We start from the raw sequence: 18,724 nt of genomic DNA on the forward strand, positions 1-18,724 counted from the left end.
TAAAAATTTGTCATAACCCTTGATTTGATTTTACCAATAAACACAATCCAAGCTCAACAAAATTAGAAAAACCCTGAACGAATAGGGCAGAAGATTGACCTATTAAATTATCAATACTTACGTATAATTAAACATGATTAAACCAACTAAAGAATGGATTAATTAAGTAAATTCCCTCAAATTCATTTAATTAATAAATTCTCGGACGTAAAAGTATAACACCAAAAAGTAAAACGTTACACGAAACTTTAAGAAATAGTTTGCCTTTGTTTACCCACACAAGAGGAGGCTAGAAAGTATGTCATCGTTTGGCGATCAGGATCTTCAACTTATAGGTGAAAATACCATTTAAGATCTTGGTAATAGAGAAAATATGCATATTTCAGAGTACGGCAAGCGAAAACACAAAATGTGCGTGTGTTGAAACCGGCCCTTGAAAAAAAGTATACCAAATTTTCAGAAAAATTTGGGCTTCCAAATTATCGGCGAAGAATTAAATTCCAAACAGCCAATATTCTGGCCGTTCCTATACTGCTCTACACGTTTGGTGAAGTAAAATAGGACGCCGATGCATTTAAGGAGCTTGTGCGAAGCACACGCAAGGTGATGACGACCCATCGAAGCATGGAGTCCTTTATGTAACTTGTATATCAACATGAAGTCATTATTTTCGCAGCCTTTCTATATTTTGTCACAGATAAGGCCGCAGAGGAGCTTGATCTGCCATTGGATTCCAGTAGCCTACACATGGCCTAGCATCATTAACATCGTTTATTGGTCAAAAGTCAAACATGTTTCTAAAATCCGCTAGATTGGGACTGGAGATTCTAAAAGTATGCATGCTACGGGCAAATATAGAGACACAGGCAACTCTAAAAGTCTAATAATATCATCTTCGGCAGTTCTATGGTGTCGAACGAATGCTCTGTTTGCCATACACCCAAGGGGAATTGGAGACCTTCGTGGAGAATGATTAGTGTAAGATCTACTGGAATTTCTTATTCTCTACCACTCAATGTATCAGTGCTACAAAGCCTGATATTCTTCTCCAGAATGTGAAGACGAAGATAATTTACGTAATTGAAATATTGGCACCAGCCGATAGTAATATCACAACAACGAAGGGAGAAAAATGGGCGAAATATGAAGCTTTTTTCAAGCTGAGCAGACTGTACCAATGCTACAAATTCCATCTTGTGGTTTTCATAATCGGCTGCCTTGGAGGTATGAAAGCTTCACTTCTTAGCCAACTCAACAAAAGCCCGGCCTGCCAGCGTCAGGCTCTGTCCATCATGAGCCAGATGCAAATGGCTGCTCTTCTGGGATCACTTCATCTAGTCCGTCAACACTGTCCTTCATAATTCGCGGCTAGAAACCGGACCCTAAGGAACAGTGTTGTACGAAGTCTCTTGCGTAAATGTTCTGTTCTTGCTTACCTTCTATAATAGCAGGAGCAGGAGCGTACGACAGACGGTCGTTTGTCATTTACTTTCGATTTTGTGAGTTTTAAGTAATCGTTAAGACTACCGACTGCTGAGCAAAAAATTTAGGGATAGGTGTATTTTTGAAACCCTGAAGCTTAAGAAAATTTATTCTAAATATATTGTTTAAAAATGTAATATATGTATTTGTTTTCAGCAGAACAATAAATATTTTTGGATAAAATACTATTAATCAAGTAATATTTATTTTTTTAATACCTTTTTGTCATATCTTCAGAGTACAGCAATAGTGGGTGTTAAAATTAAATAAAAAGTTCAAATGAAATTAATATTTTTGGAATTAAAAATAATATTCGGATAATAGGCAATCGTATCTTAAATTAATTCCGCTTTTTTCGTATGTCAGCAGTTTTTCAGTACAGAGCCAGTACTGGTTTATAGTACCGCGGCTCTACTGCACAGAATCTCAAGCCAGAACTGCCCCAGTATAGACCCTAACAACTGGGACTCAGGCAATCTGTACTGGCCCAGTACGGACCCACTCGTGTATTTCGACTTGGGTTGTAAGTTTACCTTCTTCCAAATTATACCCATTTTGAAGGGTAATTAGTCAACAGTAAAAAAAAATCGAAATCACAACGTGTTTGCATTTCTTTAATATTAACTGATTACTTTGATTTCGTTCTTCAAAATTTCGTAAAAAATCATGAAGTTCTTAACTTAAATGTAAATAGGTATGAGCCATACAAAATTCCAAACAATATACATACTTGTTAAAAAGAACAATATCTGGTCTCCAAACTTTATCTGGAGGTAACCTGAGGACACCTATTCCGCCGTAGTCCGATTCGTCCCACTGTAGTTGGTAGTCTGTCCACGTAAGTCTCAACCAAACATTTGATTTCATAATTTGGTTCTTTTCATTCTAAACAAATAATTGACTATCTTTTAATAATACCATACATTCATTTGTAAAAAAATAACAAAAATGCAAAGGTTAATTTAAATCGGGTTGACATTTATCTTTGTTCTATTTAAAGCAGAATAGAGCGTAGCCTAAAATAGAACTTTCGGAAGATCTATTCTTTTCCATTTTACCATGTTTTACACTAATTTTTGACACAAGGCAGTGATTTTTTAATTACAGACTTCTAAATAAATAAACTTTATCAAAAAGATGTAGAATGACCAGAATTTCAATTTTCGTATCTTTGATGGATATCTTTGATATCCGCCTACGCATTTTAATGACAGGAAGTTTTTATAATCGCGAGAAATGTCAACTTTCAAATAAAGTTCGAACGGGAAATAACAAAAGAAGGAACGATCGATCAGAAATCAGCAGCGAGAATTACTGGCTTGAAATGCATACCGAATGTTATTTTTATTGAATCAACCCTTTTTGCGTGATTCAATATCAATGGAAATTTTTTATTGAACTTTCTTTTGCGTTCATGAAAAATATAAATCATTGTTATTTAAATTTATAACCACTAATTAGTTAGTTTGTATTTGTTCTCCAAAATTTCGCAGAAACTAATTTGAAAAAAAATTAAAATTTCTTTTTCAATGTCCGAAGGAAATTAAAAAAAAAAAATAAGCACAAAACCTAGAAATTTTACTACGGCAAAAATGCAAACAAATCAAATGAATTGAAACAAAAACACAAAAGAATCAAAATTTTTGTCAATTTTGCAGGAAAATTTTGCATTGTTTTATATTTTTGTTAATATTATTGTGTATTATTGTACATTTATTGTATTTTATTGCAGTTGTAATGTATTGTGAATTATTCTAAGAAACAAAAATAGACATTCTAATTTTGTTTAAATTAAGATCATGGCGCAGTAACTGGATATGTGTATTTATCAGTAAATTAATAATACCTATCAATAAGAAAAAAATCAATGTATATAATATAGATAACATAGGCCGTTAGAATCAAAAAGTTATACGCGAAAGTACATCGTATGAGATGTTAAGAGGGCGCCTTCCTGACAGTTAGAGATATTCTATTCCACAGACGTACCCCTTTTTTGTCATGGGCAAGTACCCAGCTCTCTCCCGATGCAGAGTAATTTTTTCACTTTTGGATAAATTGTATATAAAACATATACATGCATTTAATGTCCGTTCTAGCTTCCCATTCAGTTAATTCTTTATATCAACGTAAGCAATACATCCTTGAATCAAAGAACAGAAGACTTAAACTCCTAACCAGGAGAATCCTAGTTGAGTTAGGTAAGGAGTCTTTATTTTTAGGTAATTACTGCAGAATTCCGTATCTGTTGCAAGAAATAGTCCTAACATGCTATTTTCAAGACAGAGTACGGTTGAACCATTATCCTACATCCTTGACCAATTCTTAAAAAATAATAGCAACATTAAAAAACTCTCAAAGGAGGGAAGGTAGCGAGTGCATCCAATGAGGTGAAAGACGAAGGTCCATTGAATAAAAGCATTTGTTTAAGCTAGCTTTAAGGCAAGGCCCTTATTCTCAGCCCGAAGCACGGCTCGGCGTATGCCTTTTTGGATATGAGTGAGAAGTTTATTCATTTCTGCAGTAGATCCAGAAAGGTACAATTTAAAGTCATCAGCGTATTCAAGGTGCATTGAAATTTTTAGATCACTTTGAAAATCAGAATTATAAAAGTAAATAACCCTGCGGAACCACACCTTAACTTCCACCCATTCAGACATCTCAGCAATACTTGTCTTTACACTTTGTGAACGACTACTTGAATAGGGAATAAACCACTTTATTTCTGAATTGGACATTTTTAATGATTAGAGTTTTTGTAAAAGTCATCTGGGGTTCACAGTTTGAGAAACCTTAGAAAAGTCTAATAGTAACACAAATGTAACCATCTTTTATTGATTGCTAACATATAACATTAGTAATGATTTTGAGGACTCTGTGAGTGTACTGTGTTTGGCTCTGTAACCTGATTGCATATGGTCAAATAATTTCTTGGTTTCTAGAAAATTTGCTAGTTGCCTGTCCACAATTCATTCAAGTATAACTGGTGATTTTAGGTATTGTTCGTATTCCATGTATCACCATCGCATAAGAATTAAATTCTGTTTATTACTTAAAAAAACTCTCAGGAGTAATATTAGAAACATTGAAATCATATTTTCTGAATGTTACCAAAGGTGAATTCCTAATTCTTCTTACTAATTTGCGTTTCGTGTCTCTTTTTCTCATCAATTACACAGCCACACAAAAAAAAGTGTGCGGATCTGGTAACAAGACACACGTATTCCTATCGATTTTGGGGCGCTGATCTCAAATTCGGTATCAAAAATCACCCATCACGTCATGGTTGAGCCATAACCTCAAAAAATGACGAAAAATCATGCACTGAGGCAAATAAATTTCAAAATAATGCCAGTGATGCAAATTTTCACTTCAAAAACATGTCGACAACTGTGAAAGATCAACCCTTTCCTGATATCAAATTATTTAACATAACTTTACCCAACAGAACCTTACCTCACCTATCCTGAATTAACAGAAATTTATTGAACTACACGTAAAGCTCTGGAAGGATATTTACCCAGTAGCAAATGTGTGCTACATCGAATAGGTCAACTCGAGCCTAACCTAAAAATATATCTAATCTAGCCTAACCTAACCTAACCTAACCTCACGAAACACAATTAAACTGATTGTGTTGTCCCGTTGTGTTTGCGGTACCGTTTCATTCAGCCTCGGCTTAACCTACATAGAGGTTTAACCTATCCTAACCTACTTCAGTCTATTTTCTGCCTGCTATAACGTGTCCTTTTTTATTCGAAGGAACGATGCAAAGGGTTACGCTTAGGTTTAAGAACTACATTCGTTTCCCTTTTCAACAGCCAGCAAAAATCAGCTATCATGACCTCGTCCCATCTACCCTGATGTCGTTGTTCCATCACTTTTATGTCTTGATGAAAACGTTCCCCTTGTTCTTCGCTGAAATCACCAACATTTTCTGGAAACTTATCCAGATAAGAATCTAGAAAGTGAAGTTTTAAATTCAGCAAGCAGCCTAACTTTTTGTAGTTTCTTATCATTTTCGCAACGATATTCTCGTAGTCTGGATTTTATTTTGTTACCGAGGAAATTTGCGTTTACTGATTTAAAACTTTCCCAAGCGTCCATTTCAATTTTCGTCATGTGACTCACAAAATTAGTATCTCTTGTCAATATTCGAATCTGTGGTCCATCAAAGACTCCTCCTTTAAATTTAGCGTCTGAAACATCAGGGAATTTAAGGGATATATACTTATAGCATTGTCCATCTTTGTCTAACGCCTTGACAAATTGCTTGATGAGACCAAGCTTTATGTGGAGGGGTGGTAGTAAAATTTTTTCTGGATCCACGATGCTTTGGTTGATGATGTTATGACAACCAGTTTTGAATGAATCTCTTAAAGGCCAATGTTTTTTGCTCTAATGATTTGCTCGATCTCTGCTATTCCACAGGCAGTAAAACAGCCTTAATGCTGCGTTTTGGCGAATGAATGAAAAGTTGCCATTCTTCGTCTCTGTACCCTTTTTTCTTCAAGTAGTTCATTTAGTCCGTTTATGTCAGTGCAGTACACTACAGACGTTTCTCCGTCTTTAACGAAAAACTTTCTGAATTCTTTGTCCCTGTCGCGATAGAATGAAACATTTGTCTTTGGCTCTAGAAGATTTCTTCTTTTTAGAAATGAAGCGGCAAATTCAGCGCCGTCTTTCGGTAATCCAAGATCTCTAATAAAATCATTCAGTTCTAGTTGCGACACTAATATTTGAACCTTCAATTTCATTTTATGCTCGCCATATTCGTCATCTTTTTCGTCGTTTTCATCGGAATCATCAGACCTATTTTCTTTTTGATCACTGGTTTCACTACCCTCTCCATGACGTTGACTTTCAACTTCCATTCTATCATCTTCTAAAGCGCTTAAATCAGGCTGGCGTGCATTTTTATTGATTTAAATTGCTCTTGTGACTGTGCACACATTAATGTACGAAATGATTTTTGCAAATTGCTCACTTCATATTTACTGAAAATGTAACAGAATGAATCTGAGCTGTTCTTGCAGGCATGCGATTGAGAAATGCTCGTGGTTTTTTTCCTTGTAGCATGAGACTCTACACCAACCAAGTGATCCATTGATGAAGAGCTACGGTTGCATGATGACGACGTCGGAGAGCCCGCTTTCCCACCCTGACCAGACGCCGAAACTGGGGGTTTTCCCTGCATCGTAATACACTTTTTACCTGTGTCTGCCATGACAGCATGAGCGCCGTTTACCCAGGGACTCAGCCAATGTGGATCCGTTGCCCACCGTCACCACGTGGAGGTGCCCTGGTTAGGTCAGGTTTTGTTAGGTTAGGATAGGTTAATCCTCTATATAGGTTAAACCGAAACTGAATGAAACGGTACCGCAAACACAACGGGAAAACACAATCAGTTTAATTGTGTTTCGTGAGGTTAGGTTAGGTTAGTTTAGGCTAGATTGGATTTATTTCTAGGTTAGGCTTGAGTTGACCCATTCGATGTAGCACACATTTGCTACTGGGAAAATATATTTCCAGAGCTTTACGTGTAGTTTAATAAATTTCTGTTAATTCAGGTTAGGTGAGGTCAGGTTCTGTTGGGTAAAGTTATGTTAAATAAGTTGATATGAGGCAAGGATTGATCCTTCACAGTTGTCGGCATGTTTTCGAAGTGAAAATTTGCATCACTGGCATTATTTTGAAATTTATTTGCCTCAGTGCATGATTTTTCGTCATTTTGTGAGGTTATGGCTTAACCATGACGTGATGGGTGATTTTTGATGCCGAATTTGAATTCCGCGCCCCAAAATCCATAGAAATACGTGTATCTTTTTACCAGATCCGCACACTTTTTTTTGTGTGGCTGTGTTATCTTATTCCTGCAGTAATCCATGGACCGTTTTCCGGCTAGAAAGTGTTACATGTAAAGGCGAGAATTCATTCAATGCATCAATCAAAATGTTAATTAGACTGTCTGCCGTTGTGTTCACGCAACGAACTGAGAATCAATTTGCCTAATCATATGACATTAAATGATCTTAAAACTCTTGTTCATTGATTAGTTTAAGATTACGCGTCAGAGTAGAAGTAGGTTAAGGTGGGAGATTACTAGAGATTCAGTAATAAATTTGGATAAGATCATGATTAGATAAAAACAGAATTGCATGCTGTAAATGTGATAGTACTTTGTTGAGATCATCTAAAATAATTAAGTCTATACGTGTAATAATAAAACTAGAGTGATAAGTGGAATTATGTGGCACTTTAGAGAGTTCCGCAGAGTAAATGACATATTTTAAATGTTTAGTTAGGTTAGTATTCGAATCTAAATTAGTGTTTGAATGTTCAGTATGCAGGCATGGATTTACATAAGCGTTAATATCGGCAATTGCCCTGGGCGGCAAATTTTGGGGGCGGCAAATTTATCAAAAGGTTATAATTATATTCACAATAATTATATAATATAATAAGGTTAAATTTAACAAACATTAAAAAAAAATGTCATGCTTTTAAATTTCACACATAAATATACAACTATACGTATATTTTGCGAATCATGATTTATATTCTTTTCAAAATGATAGCGAGTCTTCAGGCATAGCAAAGATAAAAAAGATTTATTTACAATTTTTTCCTGAGTTTAAATTGCGCGTCGATGGAAAATTCTGCATGTCGGAATTTCCACTTCATAAAACAAAGCAAAATTTACGTTGTTTCTGCCAAAATCTTTATTGGAAAAAATTAGTGACGGGCGAAAAATATTGTGCGTCTTTGCATACAAAAATCAAGCTGCTGAAAAGTTACAAAAGAAAATTACGTTTCGCGTAAGTTTTTGACACACAAATTAATTATATTAGCTTCAAAACGAATGGTATACATGCAGTGTATGAAAACGTTATTCATTTTATTTTTATTTTTAATTATGGCACATATATTTATGGATATATCAATTATGATAAAAAGGCATGGCAGATATGATTAACTTGGATTCTAACCTCAAAGAACTAAAGAAAAAAATCATTTTAGTCAAAATTTAAATGATAAGAATGAAATAAGAAATAATGAAAATATTCAATCCACTACTTGGCAATCTTATCCGCACCACAAATTAGAATCGAGATTTTTAGTTGAGTTTTTACTTGTATAGGTTGTGACGATGGAAACGATGCTTGTACGAGTTCGACTCCAGAAAATGTTTTAAAGACAAACGGAAACGATAAAAATGGCAGCAATGGTAATTTTGCAGATTCCAATATTACATGTTCCACATTCTGAAGTACGATTTTTAATTTTATCTGTGTCAGAATTATTACATTCTATATTTGGATTTTCATCAGTTGAAAATTTGGATTTTCAAGTAAAATGTTATTTCAAAAAATTAAAATTAAAATCCTAAGAATTTTATAATTTTAAATCTTTTAGAATTTTAAGTATAATTGTTAATTATTTCCAATTTGTTATTCGTATGGAGAAAAATGCACACCGAAATTCGAAAGCTTTATATTTCTTAAATATAAAAAAATATGTAAGTACGAGAGCTGTAAACTATAAAAATGTTTATCTTGCAGATATTAACGACATGGCCCAGACCTGTGAAATATTCAATTACCATTTCATTGGAATGAAGAGGATTTGTTGGAATCGGCAAATAATTATGGTAAAACTGGAACTTTTTGCATTTTAACTTTTCAAAGCAGCAAGTACAATTCCCTACGTGATTTCTTTATATGTGAGAGTAATATCGCCTCGGCTTCTGTACCGCGGCCAGTACCAGAAAAGGATAAGCAATCTTTGAACCAGATTAGGGTGCGAGCTGCTAAGAAAGTTACTGATATGGCGGTAGATGATGATCCAGGGCAATGGGTAATCGACCATTTCATCCGAGATTATGTGGAAAAAAATGGTTGCAGTCAAAACAAGAACGTGGATTTTTCCAAATTAAATAAGGAATACAGCAAGGGAAGTACGAGATATCTGTCACAATCATTGTTTCTAAGAGAACTTCTCAATGGAGAAAAGATTTATCGTTCATGGCTTGTTTATTCAGCTACTAAATGCACTGTATTCTGTGTCGCATGCCTTCTTTTCGCTACACACTGTGCATTAGGCTGGGGCGAGAAACCAACATTGTGCGTCCAGGAAACGCCTTGGTGCGGAAAATTTTCCCAGTCCAATCCGAAACTCAGCGCACTTTGAAATTTTGAAATCGGATAATATCTTCAGTCTGTTCTTTGAGGGTGAAATCTCGAAATTTCACTAAAAAGCACTAAAATTTAAGGTTTTGCAAAAATGGGCTTAAAATCGATACCGATGCCTTCCAAGGGTGACTTTACGATGAAAAGTCATCAGAGGGTAATTAGAGGTCCGTACTGAATCGCCAAAGTCACCCCATTCCAATCCTCATGGAGGGGGGAATGACTCAAAATTGCGTATTTTCGAGTAAAACGCTTAAATACTTGTGCAGCTCCTAGCTCACTGAGTTCTACTAATTCGAGTGACCCAGAGCCCACCACGTGGAGGTGGCTGCACATCGGGCTCCACCCACGCCCTACCCAACCAACCAGCCATATGTAGAACGTGCTTATTTAAGTCTTAGAGTCATTAATTACACCCACAAAGTCTTTCTTAGTGTCAAATAAGTTGACAGTCTTTCGAGAAAGAAGCGTGGCGCGTATCTGTCGGTTCCGAGCCTCGGGACCGATCCTTTGTCTGGACACCTCTGTTACCAGTCTAACAGTTCTTTCCACCGCTACTGTGTGACAAGGGAAAGATGTAAAGTCCCAGTCTGGTACCAAGCCATCGGCCATAGATAGCTTAGCGGTAAGTTCATCCTCTGTTATAGGAATTAAAACTGGAGGTACGATAAGTGAAACATCTGTCTGTTCCTAATCAATCATTTCTGTGTAATCTTTAGCTCCAAAATTAATTTTTGGCACAATATTGTATCTAACAGTTGTTTGTTGCTTATGTTTTGCTTCCAGGGTTTTGGTGAGTGTGTCTTGGCGAACGGTAAGCCTAGTGTCGCTTATCATTCCAAGAAGTATATTTTCGGACATGGCAGAGAAGCTGTTTGTCTGAATGAAGGTGTTTACCACATTTCGGTACTTCAGAGGAAGAAACCTTGACAATTTTATTGCTTGGAAGAGGTGCCGACTCACATCAGCGATAGACTTATCCCGTCTGGTGTGGAACCACTGAGGTACGTATACTGTGAGTAAGTATTCATCTAATACTTGCAGTTTGTTTGTGGGTTTTTTTGTTGATATGTATAATCTCAGAATTCTATTTGCAGTTGTTAGCCAGCGAGCCATGTTGATGGGGCCTTTCTTCCGGGAGGCCAGCTCAGGAGAGCGCACTCCGAACCGTATGACATCTGATATCTCATGAAGATACCTTTGATCTGAGCTGAGATCAGTGGGCTCGATCTCAAGTAAGTCACACTCAACTTGTTTAAACTTTACAACATCGAGAGTCTCACAAGTTGGAAGTTGTCCCTCTATTGGCCCTGAGTATTTGTTCAGACCAGAGGTAGGTCCGTCAATAAATACGAAAAGACTTCTGAACGGTAGCTCATTGAAATGTAATAGACAGACAACCCATTGCAAGGAAGATCAAGTAGTTCCTCTAGTAGATGAATAATTTCTCCCTTCCAGCCCGTATTCGTATTTGTACCGTCACAGCCCACGACTACCACTGCATCGAAGCCTCCATTTAGTTCTGTTGTTATGTAATTATAAATAGAATCACACTCATCTTGGGCATGGCTCGATGGTGTGACGACATGGCCTACGTATTTAGAACCTGGTTCGGCCACCAAAGATATATGTTCCTCGTTAATAAATCTGGAGGCTCTCAATGTGTTGTCTTTCCGACTATCAAAGTATAAGCCACGAATTGAATCCTCATGGCGTGATTCCTCCTTCAACTTGGAGCCTATTTTAATTTTCTCGCACCTTATCTTACTTTTATCTATGACTAGACACTCAGGTACTTTTTGAGAAATATCCGGGGAGATCATACCTGCTCGATTGGCAGCGAGGAGTACAGACGAGCTCAAATGTGCCGCAGCCCGTTGACTTATACCATATCTTTGAGCAACTACTGCTGCTTCAGATAAGTCAAGTCTGGCCTGCGATGATTTTCTCTGCACAAGTCTGCTTGGTATGTTGTGAAAATCGTCATCATCGGTAGAAGCATCAACCTTTACCTTAATTTCAGGAGGAGGATTATCACCTTCACCTTCCCCAAAGAAGGAATGTAAATCTATATCCATATCAATCGTAGAGGAAGATGTGGAGGCCAATGCAATAGGAACGCTTTCCCCACCCTCTCCCTGTTCAAGTCTGCCTCTTCTTGCATTACGTTCTGCTCTCTTATGTATTCTTTTTGTTTCAGAGACATCTACGCTGGCGATTACCATGAGTCTCTTACCTCTTTGGTCAAAATAGAAGGAATGCTCTACCGCTGGAACCTTCTTTTCCTTGAGACATGAGCACCTGAATAAGTCAACGCACTTACAAGCGGCTATGTTAAATAATTCAGAGCCGTACTCTTTGAAGGCGGCAATTTTATCATCCTTATTACTTTGTGAAGTTGTTTTACTCTTCAATGAATTTTGAAACGTAATGTATTTTTTATAAAGATCTGTGAGACATTCCTTAATGCGCTGCTCTGAGACCGTTGGGATAGAAGCAGATTCCCAAATAACTATTAGTTTGGAACGGACTTCGTCGGGAATGTCACAGAACGAAGGCTCCTTGTCTTTTTCTGAAAAACAGCCCTTTTGCCTTCGAACCTCCTAACAACATCGCAGAATGTCAGCTCTCGTTGTCAAAACGTTCGGACCAAAATCTTTTGGAGGACCAAATAAAGGGCACTGCACAAAGTCTCTTTTTGCGAATTTCGACATGCTGTGGCATACAAACCAAAGAGGGGAGTGCAGGCAGAACCAGAATCTCTACCACCAAAAGAACCAACGACGAGACAAGGGGAAGAAGAAACTATAATGACAACGTGAACTATCACCTGCGAGTAAACGAACATTAGGCGTGAACCGACAGTGCGAGCCATTGACAGGTTCTGACAAGTCTCGACAATGCTCGACTAGAGGACCGCACAATTATTTAAGTGTTTTACTCGAAAATACGCAATATTGAGCCATTTCCCTCTCCATGATGATTGGCATGGGGTGACTTTTGCGATTCAGTACGGACCTCTAAGTACCCTCTGATGACTTTTCATTGTAAAGTCACCCTTGGAAGGCATCGGTATCGATTTTAAGCCCATTTTTGCAAAACCTTAAATTTTAGTGTTTTTTAGCGAAATTTCGAGATTTCACCCTCAAAGAACAGACTGAAGATATTATCCGATTTCAAAATTTCAAAGTGCGCTGAGTTTCGGATTGGACTCGGATACTTTTCCGCACCCAGGCGTTTCCTGGACGCACAATGTTGGTTTTTCGCCCCAGCCTACTATGCATTCAATGGAAAATATGGATTCAATTATTGAAAACATGCAGGCTTCCGTGTTGCAGAACATGAAAACTGCAAAAAACAGCAAGAATTAATTTTTACAATGGAGGAAAGGAGAAATTCCGATAACAGAAGCGACAACGATTGGACTAGTCAAGCAGCCGCAGAGATGTCGTATTGTAAAGACGTTCTGAGAAGAGATTTCGCAGCCACAAAAGCTATTCGGCAACTTTCTGTAACATTTCGAATTCCTTGCAGAATTTGATCCATTTTTGGAAGATCACATTAGAAAATTTGGAAATAAAGAATCTGGCACTAAGAGCTATCTTTCGAAAACCATCTATGAAAAGTGCATACAAGTCATTGCGAAAAAATGCAATCCATCACACTTCAGGAAGTCAAAACAGCAAAGTATTATGCAATTATTGTAGATTCAACCCCGGACATATCGCACGTAGATCAACTCTCTCTTATAATCAGCTCCGTGAAAAACGATGATACACCTGTTGAGCGGTTTCTACTCTTTATTGAACACCCTGGACACAAAGCCGAAAAGTTGCTGGCTGTTCTCATATCCGCTCTCGAATCTTTTGAACTGAACATTATCGACTGCCGAAGTCAGTCGTATGACAACGACGGAAATGTCTCAGCGTTTTGTTCAGGTCTTCAAGCTAAAGTCAAAGAAATTAACCACTGGGCAATATATGCCCCATGTTCGGCCCATTCTTTAAATTTAGTTGGTGTTCACGCGGTTGAGAGTTGTCCAGAAGCAGCTTCGTTCTTCAACACACTCCAAATCTTGTACAAATTTTTCGCAGCATCCACAGACCATTGGGAAATTATTCAGTCGCTTAATGGAAAAGAAATCAAATAGAAATCATTGTCTGCAACTAGATGGTCATCACGTTTCGAGGCACTGAAGTGATTGGTCACTATCATGGACTTATAAAAATCGTGGCTGTTACACGGCACCAGTTTGGAGCCTATGAAAAACAGGCCAAGGAAATATCGGAAAACCAAGAATATGCGAGGAATACTACTCAAAAAGGGAAGATAAAAATTACAGGGTGATGAGACACGTGCTGGAGAAGTTGAATTATTGGACCAAGACAGTTTTAGATTGAAAACGTTCTATGTAATCCTGAAAAATTTAGCTTCTGAATTATATAAAAGATGTTTAGTTTATGAAGAGATTCACGAAAGATTTTCCGTTATAACTGAATTCGGCAGTTTGAATCCTGATGGAATCCGTGAAAGAGCTCGAAAATTCAGGGAAATTTTACGTTTCTGACCGTGAAAGTTCATTGCATAATGAATTTATTTATTTTCACGCGTGATGTTCGCAGAAAAATGTAGAGTACAATTCACCTTTAGAGATTTTTAAATTACTGCGCGAAAAGCAATTGTACACTGTGTATCTGATCGTCGAAATCACATACAGGATGTTTATTTCTACAGGTGTAACGAACTGCACTGTGGAATGATCGTTTTCATGTTTGAAGTGAGTCAAAAGCTACTTACCTTCTACGATGACGGGACATCACTTAAGAAGTTGGGCTCTTTTGAGCATTAAATCACACATACTCCGTTTTCTAGAAAGCAAAGATTTCAAATCATTTAATTTCACATATATTCGAACATGATTATCCAAATTTCTTGAGCATTTTCATCATAATTGATGAAAATTGTTACCCTAATATGCATTTAAATGTCAAACAAAGTAATTTTAAGAACACTTAGCCTATTCCATTGCTTTTATCCAATTGCAATTAAATGCCATGATATAATCCTAAAACCAAATTTGTCTGAACTGTACCTCAACAATGAGAAAGTCATCGACAGGATAATTAGCCTGCAATATAGACTAAGCATTAACATGGCAAAGGCATAACTTGACAATGAGAAGATTGAACAGTTCAAATGCCGATATATGTTATTCTTTTCCAAAAGACGCAGCTCTTAGTAAATCATAGAGTTACAGTAAAAGTTAATAACCAAAGCAATCTAGACCTCTCGAAAGGGAACACGTATAAATCGAAGATTTATACGTGTAGTAGACAAGTCATACCGTAAATTTGCAAAAATAAATTGTAAATAGAATAAAATAGTAAATGAAATAGGCAATCGGCAAATGTCGAACACGCCAGGAAACACTTAGATACTCGTGATGCAAGACCGTTTCACAAAATGAGTGAGAGTGAACCGTTAAAAAGGTGACTAACCACGCCGTGATAACTACACCTAAGGACCAAATATGCCTTCAGCACGGCTGCCCTGACACCATCATATTGGACAACGATCAAAATTCATAGAAAAGAAAGTCACCTGCCCATTTAGGGACATGCTTATCAAATATCGCCATAGTCACCTCACACCACACTCGCCTCAGTGCAATCTCGTGAAACGGCCAAACAAAGTCTTTAAAATGATGAAGTCACAGAACATCAAGATTTCTCAAATGACATGGAACCTCATCCTACCAGAGCTACAAGTCGCCTACAATACGGCACCGACATTGTCAATAGGATTCTCACCCGCCTACCTGAATCAAGGCCGTGAGTTTCACACGTCGGGGAGTCTTTGGCACGAAACCGCGATGCCAAACAAAGAGAAACAGAAGCACCGTACAAGAGAATTTAGACAGCCCTGGAACTAGCCCGAAACCGAATAGCAAAGTGGTTTTCAGAATGAACAAGGACACTAGAACCTGAGACTTCGGAAATGGAACCTAAAATCGAGGAAACAGTACTCAGATGAACTCACTACTTGTCCAGCAAAATTAAACATCAACGACAAAATTAGCAGAAAAAATCTAAGGACCATTCACAGTCGTAAAAAGTATTAAAACCATGATATAGGATCCTAAAATTGAGAAAAAAGTACTCAAATGAACGCACTAATTGTCCAGAAAAAATTAAAGCATCAACGCCAAATTAGCAACAAATTCAAAGGACCATTCAAGGTAGTGAAAAGATACACAAGCATGCTATTCAACCTAGAAAACAAAAAGGGCTAGAAAAACCGGCAGAAAGGAATCTACCCCAGGCAACATACCTACCCATCAGGCTAACCCCTGGTCGACGACCTACCGCTAACGGCCGTCATACGACACCACGTTAAATAATACCAGAAGCAGGCTCAGGAATAGCTGAAAAATCTCCACTCCGGACTATGTGCCGATAACGATTCGGCTGGGTGCGCATCACTGTCTTGCTCTGAAGTACATCACCTCACGGATTAAAAAATAACGGTAGTTAATGCTATTGTTTTTTTGCATCTCCTCACCCAACCTGACTGAATTTGGCGTAGAATTGTTAAGCTGACTAGAACGCTTATCATAAAATTTCAATTAATCGCCGTCTAACTGCTCGACTTACCCTTCCCACTCGACTTTCACTCACCTCGCTGATACAAAAGATAAAAATTGACTAATTTTGCAATGATTAATTTGCAAATATAACACTCAGAATCTCCTTTTTTAGAGATTGTCAAATTTGTCTCTGGGAAATTTGAATGTGGAATTTTTAAACCCAAATATTAATTTTCTACAGAAAAGGCAAATTTTTAAAGACATACGTGAATTTTCTACAAGATAGTTCAATTGGCTCGTGAAATGAGAACTATATAATTATAAACATAAACAAAATGGAAACTCTCGAGATCGAATTCACAGCTAGTTTAACAAAGCAGTTCAACCATTAAGTTGTAAAACTCATTAATTTTTAGCTGCCAATTCTTTTAATGTATATAGTTTTAAGTAATACCTTATAATTTTTTAATATCACATTACAGATTAAAATTAAGTATTTAATTAAGCATTAATTTTAATGCTTTTTCTACTATAAAATTTTATTATAATAAATAAAGCATTTATTTATTATCTCCAGTTTTGAGAATAATATTAATACCAGTAATACGAATAATCATATTATTCTATATTATTTCAATTTAAATTTATTTTTATGTTTTTGCATATTAGTATTTCATATGAGATGAAGGTTTTATCTCTGAATACTTTTTAAAAATACCAACTTTCGCACAATGTTAGGAGAACAGTGTTGATGGACCAGATAAAGTGATCCCAGAAGAACAGCCTTTCACATCTGGCTTGTATGGACTAAGCCTGGTGCTAGAAAGCCGGGATTGTTTAATTGGCTAAGAAATTAAGCTATCATACCTGCAAGGCAGTCGACTATTAGAACCACGAGATGGACTTTGTAGCCTTAGTACAGCCTGCTCAGCTCGAAAAGGAGAGCTTAATATTTCGTCCGTTTTCCTACCTCCTTTGTCGTGATATTACCCACATTGGATTCCAGTTCCCCTTAGGCTCATGGCAAGATGTACTTTAGATCAGCACGATAGAAATGCTGAAGACGGCAATATAACACTTGTAGAGCCGCATTGTGTCTCTCTACGTGCCCGTAGCGTACATATTTTGAGCATCCACTGAAAACATGTCTAATTGTTTCTGACTCTTGTGTGAACGCTTGGCAGTTTGTATCGCCTACAAATAGATTCTTTATGCGCTCAGGTTAAACTAAGGTGCATGTGACGCTGTCTTGGCCGGCTTTTGAGTGTCTCAATATAATTGTTCCCAGAAGACTTGAATCTCTTCCCGACTAGGCGGATTTTCAATAGCACATGACGTTTTGTTAAACAGGCGGGAAGGGTGAGTAAAAAAGGTGGAATTATCCTGAGTTCCCTTCACTCGCGTTCAAGTTCCTCTTTGGCTGTTAAAAGAGCTCTTATTTTTTACTTGAAGTGCTGCCTGATAGTCAAAAGCTTACACTTGTTAATCGGGTGATGTGCTTTCCGTAAGTTTCGATCTAGTGCCTTAACTTTTGAAATGAATTTTTTATTATATGTTATGTAGCTAATCACAAACTGAACATTTGATGCGTGTTGTCTCGCCGTTTTAATTTTAAATTGTAACTGTGTAATACGCTTGCAAGTCTTACACAGGCGTTCTGAACTATTATTACTTCTATTGCCGCTTAATCAGGGAGACTGCCTTCTCGTAAACTACTTAGTTCAAATTCCAAAGATCAACATCTTCAGGGAGCAAACCAGGGAAAGCAGTTTTTAGCTTCAAATAATTTTCCTATCCTTAGAAAGACCTGAGTTAGTCCGACCATCTAAAACGATGTTCTTGCGTTTGTCCGGGGTCATTGCCTGGTCGTAAACTCAGTTTTGTCCTATTGCCACTCCTAACTGAAAAATAGCCTCCATCTGAGAGAGGCCTATTGTGGGTGGCACTGCGCAATACTAGCGACGTAACCGCTATGACGTTGCAATCACAAGACTTGGACTGCCAAAGGGACGTCCACGGAATTCTTAGATCTGATGTTTCTACTTAGAATCTACAGAAAGCGAATTCAAATTCTGCCACTTATAAACACCAGTCATTGCTGCCAATCTTATAACTGACCTTTGGCCAGAAATCACCGCAGAGATGCTATCATAATTTTGGTAGACGCCAGGAGGCGTTCCAGAATGATTGAGTTCACCATTCCACCTGCATTCTGATTTTTCTGGCAAGAAAAGGATTCGTCGTCGATCTCTAGCATTGCTAGCAAGACCTCTAAAGCTACAGCCCTGATTACAAATTCTGGAAGTAATTGCTTCTGCGCAAGACTCGTGTAAGATACCAAGGGCCCCCCTCCACCCAGATCTTACGTCAGGCCTAAAAAAATTGTTTTTTAATAAATGCACATTTTCTTTATGATAATACCGTTATTGTTTAATCATTCAACACTCTGTCACGTTTATAATAGCGT

The 18,724-nt window shown here is 37.3% G+C and overlaps 1 protein-coding gene across 1 annotated transcript in view; it reads right to left on the reverse strand.

The window, feature by feature from the left end:
- LOC117169664 (acetylcholine receptor subunit beta-like 1) overlaps positions 1-18,724 on the reverse strand; it is a 239,053-nt gene that overhangs the window by 156,506 nt on the left and 63,823 nt on the right. Inside the window, exon 3 of the mRNA XM_033356144.1 lies at positions 2,213-2,367. Coding sequence (XP_033212035.1) covers positions 2,213-2,367 — 155 coding nt within the window. The remainder of the gene's footprint in view (positions 1-2,212; positions 2,368-18,724) is intronic.

Source organism: Belonocnema kinseyi, chromosome 3 (assembly GCF_010883055.1).
Source record: "Belonocnema kinseyi isolate 2016_QV_RU_SX_M_011 chromosome 3, B_treatae_v1, whole genome shotgun sequence".
Taxonomy (NCBI): Eukaryota; Metazoa; Arthropoda; class Insecta; order Hymenoptera; family Cynipidae; genus Belonocnema; species Belonocnema kinseyi.